General features: G+C 48.3%; 1 protein-coding gene across 1 annotated transcript in view; it reads left to right on the top strand.

The window, feature by feature from the left end:
• LOC308309425 (formin-binding protein 1-like) overlaps positions 1-17,401 on the top strand; it is a 34,608-nt gene that overhangs the window by 13,078 nt on the left and 4,129 nt on the right. Inside the window, exons 7-15 of the mRNA XM_080755259.1 lie at positions 623-637; positions 1,143-1,271; positions 4,259-4,405; positions 7,059-7,256; positions 8,156-8,332; positions 10,993-11,007; positions 12,362-12,471; positions 14,031-14,163; positions 15,151-15,329. Coding sequence (XP_080611385.1) covers positions 623-637; positions 1,143-1,271; positions 4,259-4,405; positions 7,059-7,256; positions 8,156-8,332; positions 10,993-11,007; positions 12,362-12,471; positions 14,031-14,163; positions 15,151-15,329 — 1,103 coding nt within the window. The remainder of the gene's footprint in view (positions 1-622; positions 638-1,142; positions 1,272-4,258; positions 4,406-7,058; positions 7,257-8,155; positions 8,333-10,992; positions 11,008-12,361; positions 12,472-14,030; positions 14,164-15,150; positions 15,330-17,401) is intronic.

Raw genomic sequence — 17,401 nt, forward strand, 5'->3', positions numbered from 1 at the left:
GCCCCTTTTACCCGTCTGTAAAACAACTGCCCCTTTTACCCGTCTGTACAACAACTGCCCCTTTTACCCGTCTGTAAAACAACTGCCCCTTTTACCCGTCTGTAAAACAACTGCCCCTTTTACCCGTCTGTACAACAACTGCCCCTTTTACCCGTCTGTAAAACAACTGCCCCTTTTACCCGTCTGTAAAACAACTGCCCCTTTTACCCGTCTGTACAACAACTGCCCCTTTCACCCGTCTGTAAAACAACTGCCCCTTTTACCCGTCTGTACAACAACTGCCCCTTTTACCCGTCTGTAAAACAACTGCCCCTTTTACCCGTCTGTACAACAACTGCCCCTTTTACCCGTCTGTACAACAACTGCCCCTTTTACCCGTCTGTAAAACAACTGCCCCTTTTACCCGTCTGTAAAACAACTGCCCCTTTTACCCGTCTGTACAACAACTGCCCCTTTTACCCGTCTGTACAACAACTGCCCCTTTTACCCGTCTGTACAACAACTGCCCCCTTTACCCTTTTACACCTGCCTTGTGTGTCTGTCTATTGATTACCACTAGTGATTATTGACTGCCACTGTTTTCTTATGTCTCTCTCTCCCTCTCTCTCTGTACGCATGCCAGCGCTGTTCAGTGAAGGTACAACACACACACATGTACACACACACACACACACACACACACACACACACACACACATGCACACATGCATGCACGCACACGCAAGCATGCACGCACGCACGATCCAATATCCACAGTGTTTCAGAATGTGTTCAACATGTTTCAGGATGTGTTCAACATGTTTCAGGATGTGTTCAACATGTTTCAGGATGTGTTCAACATGTTTCAGGATGTGTTCAACATGTTTCAGGATGTGTTCAACATGTTTCAGGATGTGTTCAACATGTTTCAGGATGTGTTCAACATGTTTCAGGATGTGTTCAACATGTTTCAGGATGTGTTCAACATGTTTCAGGATGTGTTCAACATGTTTCAGGATGTGTTCAACATGTTTCAGGATGTGTTCAACATGTTTCAGGATGTGTTCAACATGTTTCAGGATGTGTTCAACATGTTTCAGGATGTGTTCAACATGTTTCAGAATGTGTTCAACATGTTTCAGGATGTGTTCAACATGTTTCAGGCCCGCCACGCAGCGCAGCAGAAGCAGCAGTCGGCTCAGGAGTCCAAGCAGGATTACCTGACCAGTCTGAACCAGTTCAACCAAGACCAGCACCAGCACTACCACACCCTGATCCCTGTCATCTTCCAGGTACCAGAAACCACACCCTGACACCATAAACCACACCCTGATCCCTGTCATCTTCCAGGTACCATAAACCACACCCTGATCCCTGTCATCTTCCAGGTACCAGAAACCACACCCTGACACCATAAACCACACCCTGATCCCTGTCATCTTCCAGGTACCAGAAACCACACCCTGACACCATAAACCACACCCTGATCCCTGTCATCTTCCAGGTACCAGAAACCACACCCTGACACCATAAACCACACCCTGATCCCTGTCATCTTCCAGGTACCAGAAACCACACCCTGACACCATAAACCACACCCTGATCCCTGTCATCTTCCAGGTACCAGAAACCACACCCTGACACCATAAACCACACCCTGATCCCTGTCATCTTCCAGGTACCAGAAACCACACCCTGACACCATAAACCACACCCTGATCCCTGTCATCTTCCAGGTACCAGAAACCACACCCTGACACCATAAACCACACCCTAATCCCTGTCATCTTCCAGGTACCAGAAACCACACCCTGACACCATAAACCACACCCTGATCCCTGTCATCTTCCAGGTACCAGAAACCACACCCTGACACCATAAACCACACCCTGATCCCTGTCATCTTCCAGGTACCAGAAACCACACCCTGACACCATAAACCACACCCTGATCCCTGTCATCTTCCAGGTACCAGAAACCACACCCTGACACCATAAACCACACCCTGATCCCTGTCATCTTCCAGGTACCAGAAACCACACCCTGACACCATAAACCACACCCTGATCCCTGTCATCTTCCAGGTACCAGAAACCACACCCTGACACCATAAACCACACCCTGATCCCTGTCATCTTCCAGGTACCAGAAACCACACCCTGACACCATAAACCACACCCTGATCCCTGTCATCTTCCAGGTACCAGAAACCACACCCTGACACCATAAACCACACCCTGATCCCTGTCATCTTCCAGGTACCAGAAACCACACCCTGACACCATAAACCACACCCTGATCCCTGTCATCTTCCAGGTACCAGAAACCACACCCTGACACCATAAACCACACCCTGATCCCTGTCATCTTCCAGGTACCATAAACCACACCCTGACACCATAAACCACACCCTGATCCCTGTCATCTTCCAGGTACCAGAAACCACACCCTGACACCATAAACCACACCCTGATCCCTGTCATCTTCCAGGTACCAGAAACCACACCCTGACACCATAAACCACACCCTGATCCCTGTCATCTTCCAGGTACCAGAAACCACACCCTGACACCATAAACCACACCCTGATCCCTGTCATCTTCCAGGTACCAGAAACCACACCCTGACACCATAAACCACACCCTGATCCCTGTCATCTTCCAGGTACCAGAAACCACACCCTGACACCATAAACCACACCCTGATCCCTGTCATCTTCCAGGTACCAGAAACCACACCCTGACACCATAAACCACACCCTGATCCCTGTCATCTTCCAGGTACCAGAAACCACACCCTGACACCATAAACCACACCCTGATCCCTGTCATCTTCCAGGTACCAGAAACCACACCCTGACACCATAAACCACACCCTGATCCCTGTCATCTTCCAGGTACCAGAAACCACACCCTGACACCATAAACCACACCCTGATCCCTGTCATCTTCCAGGTACCAGAAACCACACCCTGACACCATAAACCACACCCTGATCCCTGTCATCTTCCAGGTACCATAAACCACACCCTGTTCTCTGTCATCTTCCAGGTACCAGAAACCACACCCTAATCCCTGTCATCTTCCAGGTACCATAAACCACACCCTGATACCATAAACCACACCCTGATCCCTGTCATCTTCCAGGTACCATAAACCACACCCTGATCCCTGTCATCTTCCAGGTACCATAAACCACACCCTGATACCATAAACCACACCCATTCACCATAAACCACACCCATTGACCATAAACCACACGCTGTTGTGCGTGGCGTGTGCTGGGGTGTGTTGTCTGTTTGGTGCAAACATGGCTTCTCCCCTCCCGTGGCGTGTGCTGGGGTGTGTTGTCTGTTTGGTGCAAACATGGCTTCTCCCCTCCCGTGGCGTGTGCTGGGGTGTGTTGTCTGTTTGGTGCAAACATGGCTTCTCCCCTCCCCGTGGCGTGTGCTGGGGTGTGTTGTCTGTTTGGTGCAAACATGGCTTCTCCCCTCCCCGTGGCGTGTGCTGGGGTGTGTTTTCTGTTTGGTGCAAACATGGCTTCTCCCCTCCCGTGGCGTGTGCTGGGGTGTGTTGTCTGTTTGGTGCAAACATGGCTTCTCCCCTCCCGTGGCGTGTGCTGGGGTGTGTTGTCTGTTTGGTGCAAACATGGCTTCTCCCCTCCCCGTGGCGTGTGCTGGGGTGTGTTGTCTGTTTGGTGCAAACATGGCTTCTCCCCTCCCCGTGGCGTGTGCTGGGGTGTGTTTTCTGTTTGGTGCAAACATGGCTTCTCCCCTCCCGTGGCGTGTGCTGGGGTGTGTTGTCTGTTTGGTGCAAACATGGCTTCTCCCCTCCCGTGGCGTGTGCTGGGGTGTGTTGTCTGTTTGGTGCAAACATGGCTTCTCCCCTCCCCGTGGCGTGTGCTGGGGTGTGTTGTCTGTTTGGTGCAAACATGGCTTCTCCCCTCCCGTGGCGTGTGCTGGGGTGTGTTGTCTGTTTGGTGCAAACATGGCTTCTCCCCTCCCCGTGGCGTGTGCTGGGGTGTGTTGTCTGTTTGGTCGGTGCGCCGCTGTGATCGGTGATACGACTGAAACTCGCCCAAGTTGATAATAGGTTTTCTAAACTAAGCGCGATTTAATATGCGAATGTTGTTGTTTTTTTTGTGTGTTATGGAGTTGTCGTATAATAGAGTCTGTGCATCTCAGGAACGTGTTGAGAAATGTGAACGCAAACGTGTGTGTGTGTGTGTGTGTGTGTGTGTGTGTGTGTGCGTATGCGTGCGTGCGCGTGCGTGTCTCCAGCGCATCCAGGACATGGAGGAGAGGCGGATAGAGAGAGTGGGCGGAGCCATGCGCTCGGTGGCGGAGCTGGAGAGGAAGGTTCTGCCAATCGTGTCCAGGTGTCTGGACGGCATCACGCACTCTGCCGAGAGCATCCAACCCTCCATGGTCTGTCCCTTTAAGAGCATCCAACCCTCCATGGTCTGTCCCTTTAAGAGCATCCAACCCTCCATGGTCTGTCCCTTTAAGAGCATCCAACCCTCCATGGTCTGTCCCTTTAAGAGCATCCAACCCTCCATGGTCTGTCCCTTTAAGGGCATCCAACCCTCCATGGTCTGTCTGTCCCTTTAAGAGCATCCAACCCTCCATGGTCTGTCTGTCCCTTTAAGAGCATCCAACCCTCCATGGTCTGTCTGTCCCTTTAAGAGCATCCAACCCTCCATGGTCTGTCTGTCCCTTTAAGAGCATCCAACCCTCCATGGTCTGTCTGTCCCTTTAAGAGCATCCAACCCTCCATGGTCTGTCTGTCCCTTTAAGAGCATCCAACCCTCCATGGTCTGTCCCTTTAAGAGCATCCAACCCTCCATGGTCTGTCCCTTTAAGAGCATCCAACCCTCCATGGTCTGTCTGTCCCTTTAAGAGCATCCAACCCTCCATGGTCTGTCCCTTTAAGAGCATCCAACCCTCCATGGTCTGTCCCTTTAAGAGCATCCAACCCTCCATGGTCTGTCTGTCCCTTTAAGAGCATCCAACCCTCCATGGTCTGTCTGTCCCTTTAAGAGCATCCAACCCTCCATGGTCTGTCTGTCCCTTTAAGAGCATCCAACCCTCCATGGTCTGTCCCTTTAAGAGCATCCAACCCTCCATGGTCTGTCTGTCCCTTTAAGAGCATCCAACCCTCCATGGTCTGTCTGTCCCTTTAAGAGCATCCAACCCTCCATGGTCTGTCTGTCCCTTTAAGAGCATCCAACCCTCCATGGTCTGTCCCTTTAAGAGCATCCAACCCTCCATGGTCTGTCCCTTTAAGAGCATCCAACCCTCCATGGTCTGTCTGTCCCTTTAAGAGCATCCAACCCTCCATGGTCTGTCCCTTTAAGAGCATCCAACCCTCCCATGGTCTGTCCCTTTAAGAGCATCCAACCCTCCCATGGTCTGTCCCTTTAAGAGCATCCAACCCTCCATGGTCTGTCTGTCCCTTTAAGAGCATCCAACCCTCCATGGTCTGTCTGTCCCTTTAAGAGCATCCAACCCTCCATGGTCTGTCTGTCCCTTTAAGAGCATCCAACCCTCCATGGTCTGTCTGTCCCTTTAAGAGCATCCAACCCTCCATGGTCTGTCTGTCCCTTTAAGAGCATCCAACCCTCCATGGTCTGTCTGTCCCTTTAAGAGCATCCAACCCTCCATGGTCTGTCCCTTTAAGAGCATCCAACCCTCCATGGTCTGTCTGTCCCTTTAAGAGCATCCAACCCTCCCATGGTCTGTCCCTTTAAGAGCATCCAACCCTCCATGGTCTGTCTGTCCCTTTAAGAGCATCCAACCCTCCCATGGTCTGTCCCTTTAAGAGCATCCAACCCTCCCATGGTCTGTCCCTTTAAGAGCATCCAACCCTCCATGGTCTGTCTGTCCCTTTAAGAGCATCCAACCCTCCATGGTCTGTCTGTCCCTTTAAGAGCATCCAACCCTCCATGGTCTGTCTGTCCCTTTAAGAGCATCCAACCCTCCATGGTCTGTCTGTCCCTTTAAGAGCATCCAACCCTCCATGGTCTGTCTGTCCCTTTAAGAGCATCCAACCCTCCATGGTCTGTCTGTCCCTTTAAGAGCATCCAACCCTCCATGGTCTGTCTGTCCCTTTAAGAGCATCCAACCCTCCATGGTCTGTCTGTCCCTTTAAGAGCATCCAACCCTCCATGGTCTGTCCCTTTAAGAGCATCCAACCCTCCATGGTCTGTCTGTCCCTTTAAGAGCATCCAACCCTCCCATGGTCTGTCCCTTTAAGAGCATCCAACCCTCCATGGTCTGTCTGTCCCTTTAAGAGGATCCAACCCTCCCATGGTCTGTCCCTTTAAGAGCATCCAACCCTCCATGGTCTGTCCCTTTAAGAGCATCCAACCCTCCATGGTCTGTCCCTTTAAGAGCATCCAACCCTCCATGGTCTGTCTGTCCCTTTAAGAGCATCCAACCCTCCATGGTCTGTCCCTTTAAGAGCATCCAACCCTCCATGGTCTGTCCCTTTAAGAGCATCCAACCCTCCATGGTCTGTCCCTTTAAGAGCATCCAACCCTCCATGGTCTGTCTGTCCCTTTAAGAGCATCCAACCCTCCATGGTCTGTCTGTCCCTTTAAGAGCATCCAACCCTCCATGGTCTGTCCCTTTAAGAGCATCCAACCCTCCCATGGTCTGGTACTATCCCTTTAAATAAGTCTGGGTGCGTTCGTTTTCAGGACACTGGTCAGGTGGAGGTTAAGCCATTTAAACCTGAGCTCGATTCTACAAATATAAATGTATAATTCCTGACACTTTTCTGAAAAACCTGGGATCAGATTCTATAAATGTCTTCTACATCCTGACAGTTTACCATTCTGACCTGAGATCAGATTCTATAAATGTCTTCTACATCCTGACAGTTTTCTGAAAAAATCTATGTTTCTATGTCTCGATTTTTCAAAAATAGCAGACCTACAAGTTCGTATATGAGCTTGTAGATCTGCTATTTTTCAATAGCTAAAGCACGACATAATGCTATAACACCAAAACCCGTTCCCCGGCTCAGAATGGGTTAATAAAGTGAGTCTGGGTGCGCTCGTTTCGTTCGTTTTCGCAGGACACGCGTCAGGTGGTGGAGGCGTTTAAGTCGGGCTTCGAGCCCCCGGGCGACGTGGAGTTCGAGGACTACAGCGCCACCATGAGGCGGAGCGTGTCGGAGTCCAGCTACCTGGACACGCGCGCGGAGGCGGGGCCAGGACGGAGGGGGAGGAGCAACAGCCGAGGGAAACTCTGGCCCTTCATCCGCAAGAACAAGGTGCACGCACACACACACACACACACGCGCGCGCGCGCGCGCACACACGCACACGCACACGCACACGCACACGCACACACACACATTTAACATCTTTATTTGTATTCACATTTTACAAGAAATTTCTTGAACACAAACAATAGTGGACGCGCAAAGTTGAAAGAGAAAACTCTACAACAAGTGCTTCAGGATACAGATCACGGGTACAGAAAGCGTCGCCTTCTCCATATGTGGTCGACTGCCGACTATTTCAGACACTGAACAGAATTTTGCCGATGCCTGATCAGCTCTCGGCTTGGGTAGGCATACCGTATTCTGAATTACCAAAAAGAGGACACATGCGCGCGTGCATGTGCACGTGCGCATGCATGTCGTGGATGTGCATGTGTCGTGCGTGTGCGGTTCTGTTTGAATTAAATTCATTCGTCAAAAAAGTTTGGCTCCTAAATTTGATAAAATATGCTCTATATTAGTTATGTATTTATTTAAAGCAGTGGCTCTCAAAGGTGTGATCCAGGGACCCTCACAGGTCCTTGAGGGGGCTGATCTACATCCACACGTGAGCTTGTAAATGTCAAGTAAACGCCAAATAAAATGTCTTCAGATCTGCTCTGCTCTGCTCTGCGGTCGGGACCAGTACTGTCAGACTCAGCGCACAGCGCATGCAGAGTTATGAATAATACACATTCCGGGGTTTGGGCTGAAAGTCCACCTCTCACAGTGTTTTTCCACTACGAACCATTGAACGTGCATTGTAATACACATTGGTCTGAATGGTCTGTGAGCGTATAGCGATACATATACAGGCGATCCAGGGTTTGGTCTGTCTGTCTGTCTGTCTGTCTGTCTCACTCTCTCTCTCTTGTCTCCTATGTCTCTCTCTCTCTCTCTCTCTCTAGCTGATGACTCTCCTCTCTTCCCCTCGTCAGCCCCCCCCTCCCCCTCCCACCTCCCCCTCTCCGGAGGGCGAGTCTCCGCCCCCTCCGGCCCGAGAGCCAATAGCGCAGCGGCTCAATGACCTCATGTCCTCTGGTTCCAGAACCAGGAAGCAATGTCTCCGCAGCCTCAAGAGAGGGGTACGCACGCACACACACACACACACACACACACACACACACACACACACACACACACACAGCCTCAAGAGAGGGGTACGCACACGCACACACACACACACACACACACACACACACACACACACACACACACACACACACACGCACACACACACACACACACACACACACACACACACACAGCCTCAAGAGAGGGGTACGCATGCACACGCACACACACACACACACACACATGCACACACACACACACACACACACACACACACACACACGCACGTTACTGTCCATCCATGGCTTTGTTCATATGGCTGTGCTGTCGGGTAGATTCCTTTTCAGGAAATTAGGCAGATCTACAAGTTCACACCGTGTTTATATGAATTAAAGTTCTCAACGGGCTCGGAACCGACCCTACCCTATAACTGGGTCGGCCCGACCCTACAAAATTACCATAATGTTAAAGGAGAATTCCATGCTAGAATGCTTTCTTGTCTTTCTTACCTTTCTTTGTAGTCGTTACGTCCCCACCAAAGAGGTCCAGGTGTTTTTTTGTGCAAAAACTCCTTATTGGCTATTTCCCCTACCATAAGCCCTAAATGAATTGCATTGCAGTGAATGGGAATTGAATGGGGCTATGGGGTGTTATGCTAGTTCGCTTATTTCCATCGAAAGAAGTAGTAAAGTGTGCCCGCTTGGGATATTATTTACATTATGAAGAGAGGATATATACAAAGAAATTATCATTTTAAGCGATGGAAATAAGCAAATTAGCACAACACCCCATAGCCCCCATTCAATTACGTAACAACTACAATGAAAGGTAAGAAAGCCTTTCAGTATGGAATTCTCCTTTAAGCCCCGAAACCCGACAAAAGCCCGAAAGAAGAAAAAAAAAATCCCCAGCACTAAATGACGTGGCGCAACGGCGCCGTGTTTCAGTGTGAAAGTGAGAACGGAGATCAACGGATTTATCGAAATAAAGGATGTATGTAATAACTCACGTTAGAATATAGGCTATTAATGTTCCATAACTTCCATTTCCAATCATTCTAATGGATTCCATACAGTGGTGGTGGTGACTGGTGAGTAAACACGAATAGCTGCTGAGCAGCTCCCTAATAGTTTCCTCTGAAGTGAAGTTGATTTAAGTGTAGCGTTTAAGTTATAAAAAACTGTCAGGATGTAGAAGGCATTTTTAGAATCTGATCTCAGGTCAGAATGGGTTAAAATATACAATACACAATACAGAATCCTTTACAACAGGAGCTTCCTATTGCTCCACAAGTGACAGGCAGGCATGTAGCATAATTATGCAAATATACACAATCGCATTACACAAATAACAGAATTGCTATTTTTATTATAATAACAGTCTTTTTTTTTTAAAGAAAGAAAAAGAGATCAAAATCACCGAGCCGGAAGGCTCGGCCCGGCCCGACTAATTAGCATAATGTTTTGGGCCCGGCCCGACTAATTAGCATAATGTTTTGGACCCAGCCCGACTAATTAGCATAATGTTTTGGGCCCGGCCCGACTAATTAGCATAATGTTTTGGGCACGGCCCGACTAATTAGCATAATGTTTTGGGCCCGGCCAGGCCCGAAAACGTGGGGTCGGGTCGGGTCGGGTCGGGTTACTACTGTTACATAAACATTGATTCTTTTCACATTTTATGCATTTTATTTATTTCCAGATGTACATTTTTCTTCCATAGTTTATTATTATTTATTATATTCCATGTTTTAAAACATTAAAGAGCATCTTTGGGATACTTAGAGGAGCGCTATATACATTTAGAGATATTATTTATACATTCAGAGATATTATTTGTACATTCAGAGATATTATTTGTGGTTGATAATCACGTGTGTGTCTATGAGTCATGATACCATGTCAGAACCAACTAACTGAATAGAGCACTAAAGTCTGACATCAACACCGCACTAGGGGGCGCCAAAAAATGTACTTTTTATTTGCATTGTAATCCCCATAATCCCCACAGAGGGGGGCTCATAATAAGAACTGTGTTTAAAAAATAAACGAATCGTCCAGACGGCCGTTTCACTCATATGGATATGAAGAATCAACCGACTGAGAGAAAACGCTAATGTCGCTGATCCCCTGGTTCCAAGGGTTTCACGGAAGTACATTTTTAATTATTATTATTACAATTATTTATTATAACTTTGGGTCATTTTGGAATCGTCTCATATAAGCATCGCGGTCCAAAAATAAACAAAATGTCTGATAGATATTTGAATTGTCTCTGTATCATTTTACGACAGTCAGTCACTCATATTTGATACAGTACAAATACAATTTAACAAATTCTGCAGCATATTCATAATGAGTGAAACCGCCGTAAATCATTGGTTTATTAAAGCAGCTATAACATGAATTTTAAAACTGATTTAATATTTAATATCATATTGTCTGTCTATTTCTAATGGTTTGAGCCTCAGTCACCACTCTGATTTAAAGAGTCCATGACATTTATTTCTGGCTTCTGAAGCAGTTTTAGCTGCAGTACCACAATGTCCTGAGGTGGTGGGGGGTGCTGATGACGTCAGACTTCGGTGCTCTATGCAACTTCTAACTTACATCAATGTGTTTTTGTCATTTTAACATTTTTATTTCTTCATGCTTTGTTCTGAAACGGACAGCTGTCACTCAAACTGGTCAGTACTGTCTGTCTGTCTGTCTGTCTGTCTGTCTGTCTGTCTGTCTGTCTGTCTGTCTGTCTGCCTGCCTGTTAAGTCTGTCTGTCTGTCTGTCTGTCTGTCTGCCTGTCTGCCTGCCTGCCTGCCTGTCTGTCTGTCTGTCTGTCTGCCTGTGCCTGCCTGTGTCCTCCTGTCTGCCTGTCATTCCTTTTATGTTTTTTTACAATACATACACATCATAGAGATCTGATTGGTGCAATCTAATGGTTCTGAATCTTTGCTACCCAATTAAATCTTTGCTACCCAATTAAACCCAATTACACATATTTATATTTATGACGTGAAAATGTTTGAGAACGACTGACGGGGGGGGGGGGGGGGGGGGGGCAGTTGTGTCACAGACGGTTTTACAACACCCCCCCTTTGATGCCTGTGTGCACGTGCCTGTGCACGTACGTGCCTGTGTGCACGTACGTGCCTGTGTGCACGTGCCTGTGCATGTACGTGCCTGTGCATGTACGTGCCTGTGTGCACGTGCCTGTGCATGTACGTGCCTGTGTGCACGTACGTGCCTGTGTGCACGTGCCTGTGCATGTACGTGCCTGTGCATGTACGTGCCTGTGTGCACGTGCCTGTGCATGTACGTGCCTGTGCATGTACGTGCCTGTGCACGTGCATGTGTGCACGTGCATGTGCATGTGTGCACGTGCATGTGCATGTGTGCACGTGCATGTGTGCACGTGCATGTGTGCACGTGCATGTGTGCACGTGCCTGTGTGTGCACGTGCCTGTGTGCACGTACGTGCCTGTGTGCACGTGCCTGTGTGTGTGCACGTGCCTGTGTGTGCACGTGCCTGTGTGCACGTACGTGCCTGTGTGCATGTGCCTGTGTGCACGTGCCTGTGTGCACGTACGTGCCTGTGTGCACGTGCCTGTGTGCACGTGCCTGTGTGCAAGTACGTGCCTGTGCACGTACGTGCCTGTGCACGTGCATGTGTGCACGTACGTGCCTGTGTGCATGTACGTACCTGTGCACATGCCTGTGTGCACGTACGTGCCTGTGTGCATGTACGTGCCTGTGCACGTGCATGTGTGCACGTACGTGCCTGTGTGCATGTACGTACCTGTGCACGTGCCTGTGTGCACGTGCCTGTGTGCACGTGCCTGTGTGCACGTGCCTGTGCACGTACGTGCCTGTGTGCGGTGCTCCCAGAGCATGTCCGTGGTCGTGATATGGTCAATGGTTGTGTGCGTGTGCGTGCGTGTGTGTGTGTGTGTGTGTGTGTGTGCGTGTGTGTGCGTGTGTGCGTGTGCGTGTGCGTGCATGTGCGTGTGCGTGTGTGCGTGAGTGTGTGTGTGTGTGCGTGCGCAGGGCTCCGGTTCTGAAGACTGCAGTCATCTTCCTCCTGAACAAAGACGCAAGAAACTTCAGTCCAGAATCGGCAGCATCAACGGAGAGATCCAGAGAGAGAGAGAGCAGAGGTACACGCACGCACGCGCACACACACACACACACACACACACACACACACGCACACACACACACCCCCCCGTAAAGGTGTGTGACAGAATGACCAGGGGGAGCTTCAAGGTCCAAAAGGTTGTCTCTATTTGTCTCCCTTGGGAGTCACAGCTGCATGCCAATAACAGACACGTTCACGCAAGAAAAACACCATGGAACGTACAAAAGAAAGAGATATTGCACACATTCATCCCTCCATAAAGTGCACTGTAGTCAGTTTCAAGTGCATTCAGCAATCTCTGATTGAGCATTTTTTTGATTGACGGGGGGAACAAATGTGTGTTAACACATTCTGACCTGAGATCAGATTCATACGAGGTTTCCACTGGACACACAACTGGTCTGATGAACCCATTCTGACCTGAGATCAGATTCTAAAAATGTCAGTCGCTCTTCGATTTTTCAAAAATAGCAGACCTACAAGCTCGTAGCGCGCCACTCGGTGGCGCGCTATGAGCTTGTAGATCTGCTATTTTTCAATAGCTAAAGCATAACATGATGCTAACACCAAAACGGTCCCGGTCAGAATGGGTTAAAGGAGAATTCCATACTAAAAGGCTTTCTTACCTTTCTTTGTAGTCGTTACGTCCCCACCAAAGAGGTCCAGGTGTTATTTTGTGCAAAAGCTCCTTATTGGCTGTTTCCCCTACCATAAGCCCTCAATGAATTGCATTGAATTGAATGGGGCTATGGGGTGTTGTGCTAGTTCGCTTATTTCCATCGCTCAAAATTATAATATTTTTGTATATATCCTCTCTTCATAATGTAAATAATATCCCAAGCGGCAACACTTTACTACTTCTTTCGATGGAAATAAGCGAATTAGCATAACACCCCATAGCCCCCATTCAATTCCCATTCAATGCAATGCAATTCATCGAGGGCTTATGGCTTATTTGCACAAAAAAACACCTGGACCTCTTTGGTGGGGACGTAACGACTACAAAGAAAGGTAAGCATGGAATTCTCCTTTAAAACTATGATACACATACCGTGGAGTTTCTATATCTCCAACCGTGGGTAGAAAGCTTCCTAGAAGCTTTGTCATTGGTCTAAAAAAAAAAACCTGGTTGAAATGACTAACCAATTGGGAAGTAGACGGGCCAATCGACCAATGACAAAGCTTCTAGGAAAGATTGCGGCCCCTAGATGTGTCACAGAGTCTAATCTGTCTGAATAAATAAAATATGTAAAAATTAAGAAGGCCATTAAAGATTTGACATATTATTGCTTATAGTTCTGGTCTCGGTTCGGTTATATAGGTCTTTATCTATAAACAAAACATTCATATAGGTCTTTATCTCTATTAGTACTACAACTAATAATATGAATAATTCACTAGAATTATACTCTTAACACATTGTGTGTGTGTGTGTGTGTGTGTGTGTGTGTGCGTGCTCGTTTGCATGTGTGCGCGTGGTGTGGTGCGTGGTGTGCGTGCGTGGTCTGCGTGCATGCGTGTATGTGTGTGTGCGTGCGTGGTGTGTGTGTGTGTGTGCATGTGTGTGTGCGCGTGCAGAGACGCTCTCCTGAAGATGCGTGAGGTGTATGAGCGGACCGTAGGGATGGGGGACCCCAGTAGTCTGGAACCCAGACTGGAGGAGGTGTCTCTGAACCTGGACCGCCTGCAGAGAGACCTGCACCGACACCAGGTACACACACACACACGCACACGCACACGCACACACACACACACACACGCACGCACGCGCGCACGCGCACACACACACACACACACACACACACACCAGGTCTGTCATGCAATGACTTTATTTCTCCCGAAACGGAAACAATATATTGCGACCTCTTTCTTTCCTTTCTTAGTCAAAGGCTGTTTTCAATTAAATTACTTGTGTGTATAATATGAATAAATGCTACATCCTACAGTACATTGTGCATTGTGTTTGACGCGTAGCCTATAATGTTTCCCCCTCTATATAAAAATGACAATATATATAACTCTAATGTCGTATTTCGTCTGACTCTGAGCAGCCACCATGATCAGGTAGCGGAAGATCTCTAGATGAGTGGGGGAGGAAGGGGGACGCCGGTCCATTTGGCCGAAATAGCCAGACCTAGTATATATATATATATATATATATCTTAACCAGGCTAGGTATATCTATGCCTAAGATCATATTTACAAAACGTTTCAAATGGGGGGGAAAAAAAACAGAGATGATTTCAATCGAATATTTAGACAAAGTCATGCTAGGGGAACTTTCTCTGGACTCCCATGGGCTAAGAAAATAAACTTTAAAATCTCAAAATCGGTCAGAACGGCTGCTCTCCGACGTCCTAGTGTTAAGCAACTAGTCGACTAGTGAATCCACTAGTCGACCTTGCTGGTACTAGTCGACTAGTTGATGAGAATGAACGGTGACGTCATCGTTTCTTTAAAAAGAAAAGCTCCGTTTCGCATCACTACACAGATCCACTGGGAAAATGTTCACTAAATGTATCCGTTTCCAAAAACCTCTGTTTGAGTGGCCCAAAGCGCCATTAGCGTTTGTCTGAACGTGTGTGTGTGTGTGTGTGTGCACGTGTGTGTGTGCGTGTGTGTGTGTGTGTGTGTGTGCACGTGTGTGTGTGTGTGTGTGTGTGTGTGTGTGTGTGCGTGTGTGCGTGTGTGCGTGCAGGGTTGGCTAGCGGAGGCAGACAGCCGGCTAGCGGAGCAGGGCGGCAGAAGACAGAGCGGGGGAGGAGGAGGAGGAGGAGGAGGTGGAGGGTTCGAGTCCCACGTCACGACGCCCGGCAGCAGCAGCCTCAACCAACTGGACCACCTCAGCCAGCACCAGGGACCCGCCAGCAGGGAGAGGTGGGGGAACCTTAACCGGTTCAGTTCATAGGACGCATGAGGCCGTCATAAGGATTAGAAACAATGAGTGCCTTCGACGTCTGTGGCCGTCCTAGCGCACCCTCAAAGATACGGGGCGAGATAAGAATATTCAGAATTTTTCTTATTAGAGGCACGGTGGCACAGTTGGTAGTGCTGTCGCCTCACAGCTAGAAGGTCCTGGGTTCGATTCCCGCTCGGGGCACTGTGGGTGCTGGCGGCGTGTTAACTCCTCCGCGTCATCAGTAGGGTTGGGTTTCGGAACCGGGTCCATTTCAGACCCGGTTCCGACATTGCGGATCCGGAGCCGGTTCCATCGTTTTCGTATTAACGGTTCCCCAAACGGTTCTCATCAGTCGTCATTTAGCTCCGCTGTGTCTGTGCATGCATGCAAGCAGAGCCTGTGGTGACGTCACCCCACCTACATGAGAGAGTGGGGTCGGGGAGGATACGCCCACTGTTCTGTGCATTCAGCGACCGCTCACCGCCGCGGAGCGAGTGGGACAGTATGTCGAAGAGATCTCCATAGTGTGGTTAACCCATTGATGCCTGAGGCCGAATCTGGGAATGCCTTCTAGGGCCTGACCTAAGGTTTCTGAAAACCTTCAAATTCTGATGAGTTTTGAAATCGTTATGTTGCTACATGTATAGCAATAGCTGATGAGACACAGAGAGCGCGCCGGCATCAAGGGTAGAACAACGTATACGTTGCACCAGGCGTCAATGGTTTTAACAGAGAGGGAAATGACTCTGAGGCTGAGCACGCAACGTGCAATAAATGCGATGCTATAGTTCCCTGCAAAGGTTGTTGCAACTTGTAGGCTACCAGTTGCACCACGTCCACGAGTTCTCAAAATCAATATGTCTACACGAGTCCACAACTCACGAGAATAATCTACAGTAGGCACATCGCGTTTGAGAGCCATGCGGAAAGCCGTGCCTGCACTCCCCGCAGCTCCACCACAGCCGGCGGGGGACGAGGATGATGCAAGGCTCGTTCACTTTCCCCAGGATAGTAACGTAATAGAAAATCAAAACTACTAAACTTCTACAGAGCTTTTCATTAGGCGTGTTGTAGCCTACAACTGTTGTTAATGGTGTTAATTTAGACCGCCAATGACTCGACGTCCTTCTGTCTGATATTATATGAATCACGTTAAATATCACTATCAATGCTTTTGATTTGTCTCTAAATTAATCGCGTGACTGTTGAGCCCAGCGTTTAGGTGCATATACCTCCATAGATTGATTACTTTATAAAGAGTTTGCAGAAAAAAGCACAGGAACGTAGCATACAGTTCAATACAAGGTCTGGATTTTAAAATCCAAGAAAGCACTATTTGTTTCCATTAGGGTAAGGGCCCAGGGGTCCTTCATATTAAATTAATCTGAACATTAAAGACAACATTTGTCACCACAACAATATCATTATTGCAATGTGTATGTACTGTATATTTACTATACAGTACAAATTGCAATATACAGTACAAATTGCAACAATGACATTGTTGTGGTGGCTAGCTGGTGGTGGTGAAATTAAAATAATAGTGCCACCTCATAATTGTAAAGAGCATTATCAATAATTGAATTAATGAATTTGTGTTTATTATGTACTTGGTTAGGTTAGTTATAATATAAGCATAATCTATGTCAGAAAAAAAGGGGAAAAAATTATATTGGGATCCGTTAAGGGAACCGTTAGGAACCGGAACCGTTAAGAGGGATCCGGGAAGGATTCGGAACCGTTAAAATCCTAACGAATCCCAACCCTAGTCATCAGTGCCCATACCCGAAGGCGGGGGTTGGCGAAAGGGCCTTTCTATGTGGAGTTTGCATGTTCTCCCCGTGTCCCCTAGAGTAGGTACCCTCACATGTTCTCCCCGTGTCCCCTAGGGTAGGTACCCTCACAAAAACATGCAGTAATCCTGGTCTCTAAACTGCCTCCCCCTGGCCAGCCGGGGCGCCTGATGGAGGGGAAAGGAACTGGTTGGAATAACGTGTTCCTTCCACGCGCTACGTCCAACCAGGGAAACTCCCCCCTGTCAGGTGTAAAG

The sequence above is a fragment of the Protomyctophum bolini genome (genome assembly GCF_963924005.1).
Source record: "Protomyctophum bolini genome assembly, chromosome: 22".
NCBI lineage: Eukaryota > Metazoa > Chordata > Actinopteri > Myctophiformes > Myctophidae > Protomyctophum > Protomyctophum bolini.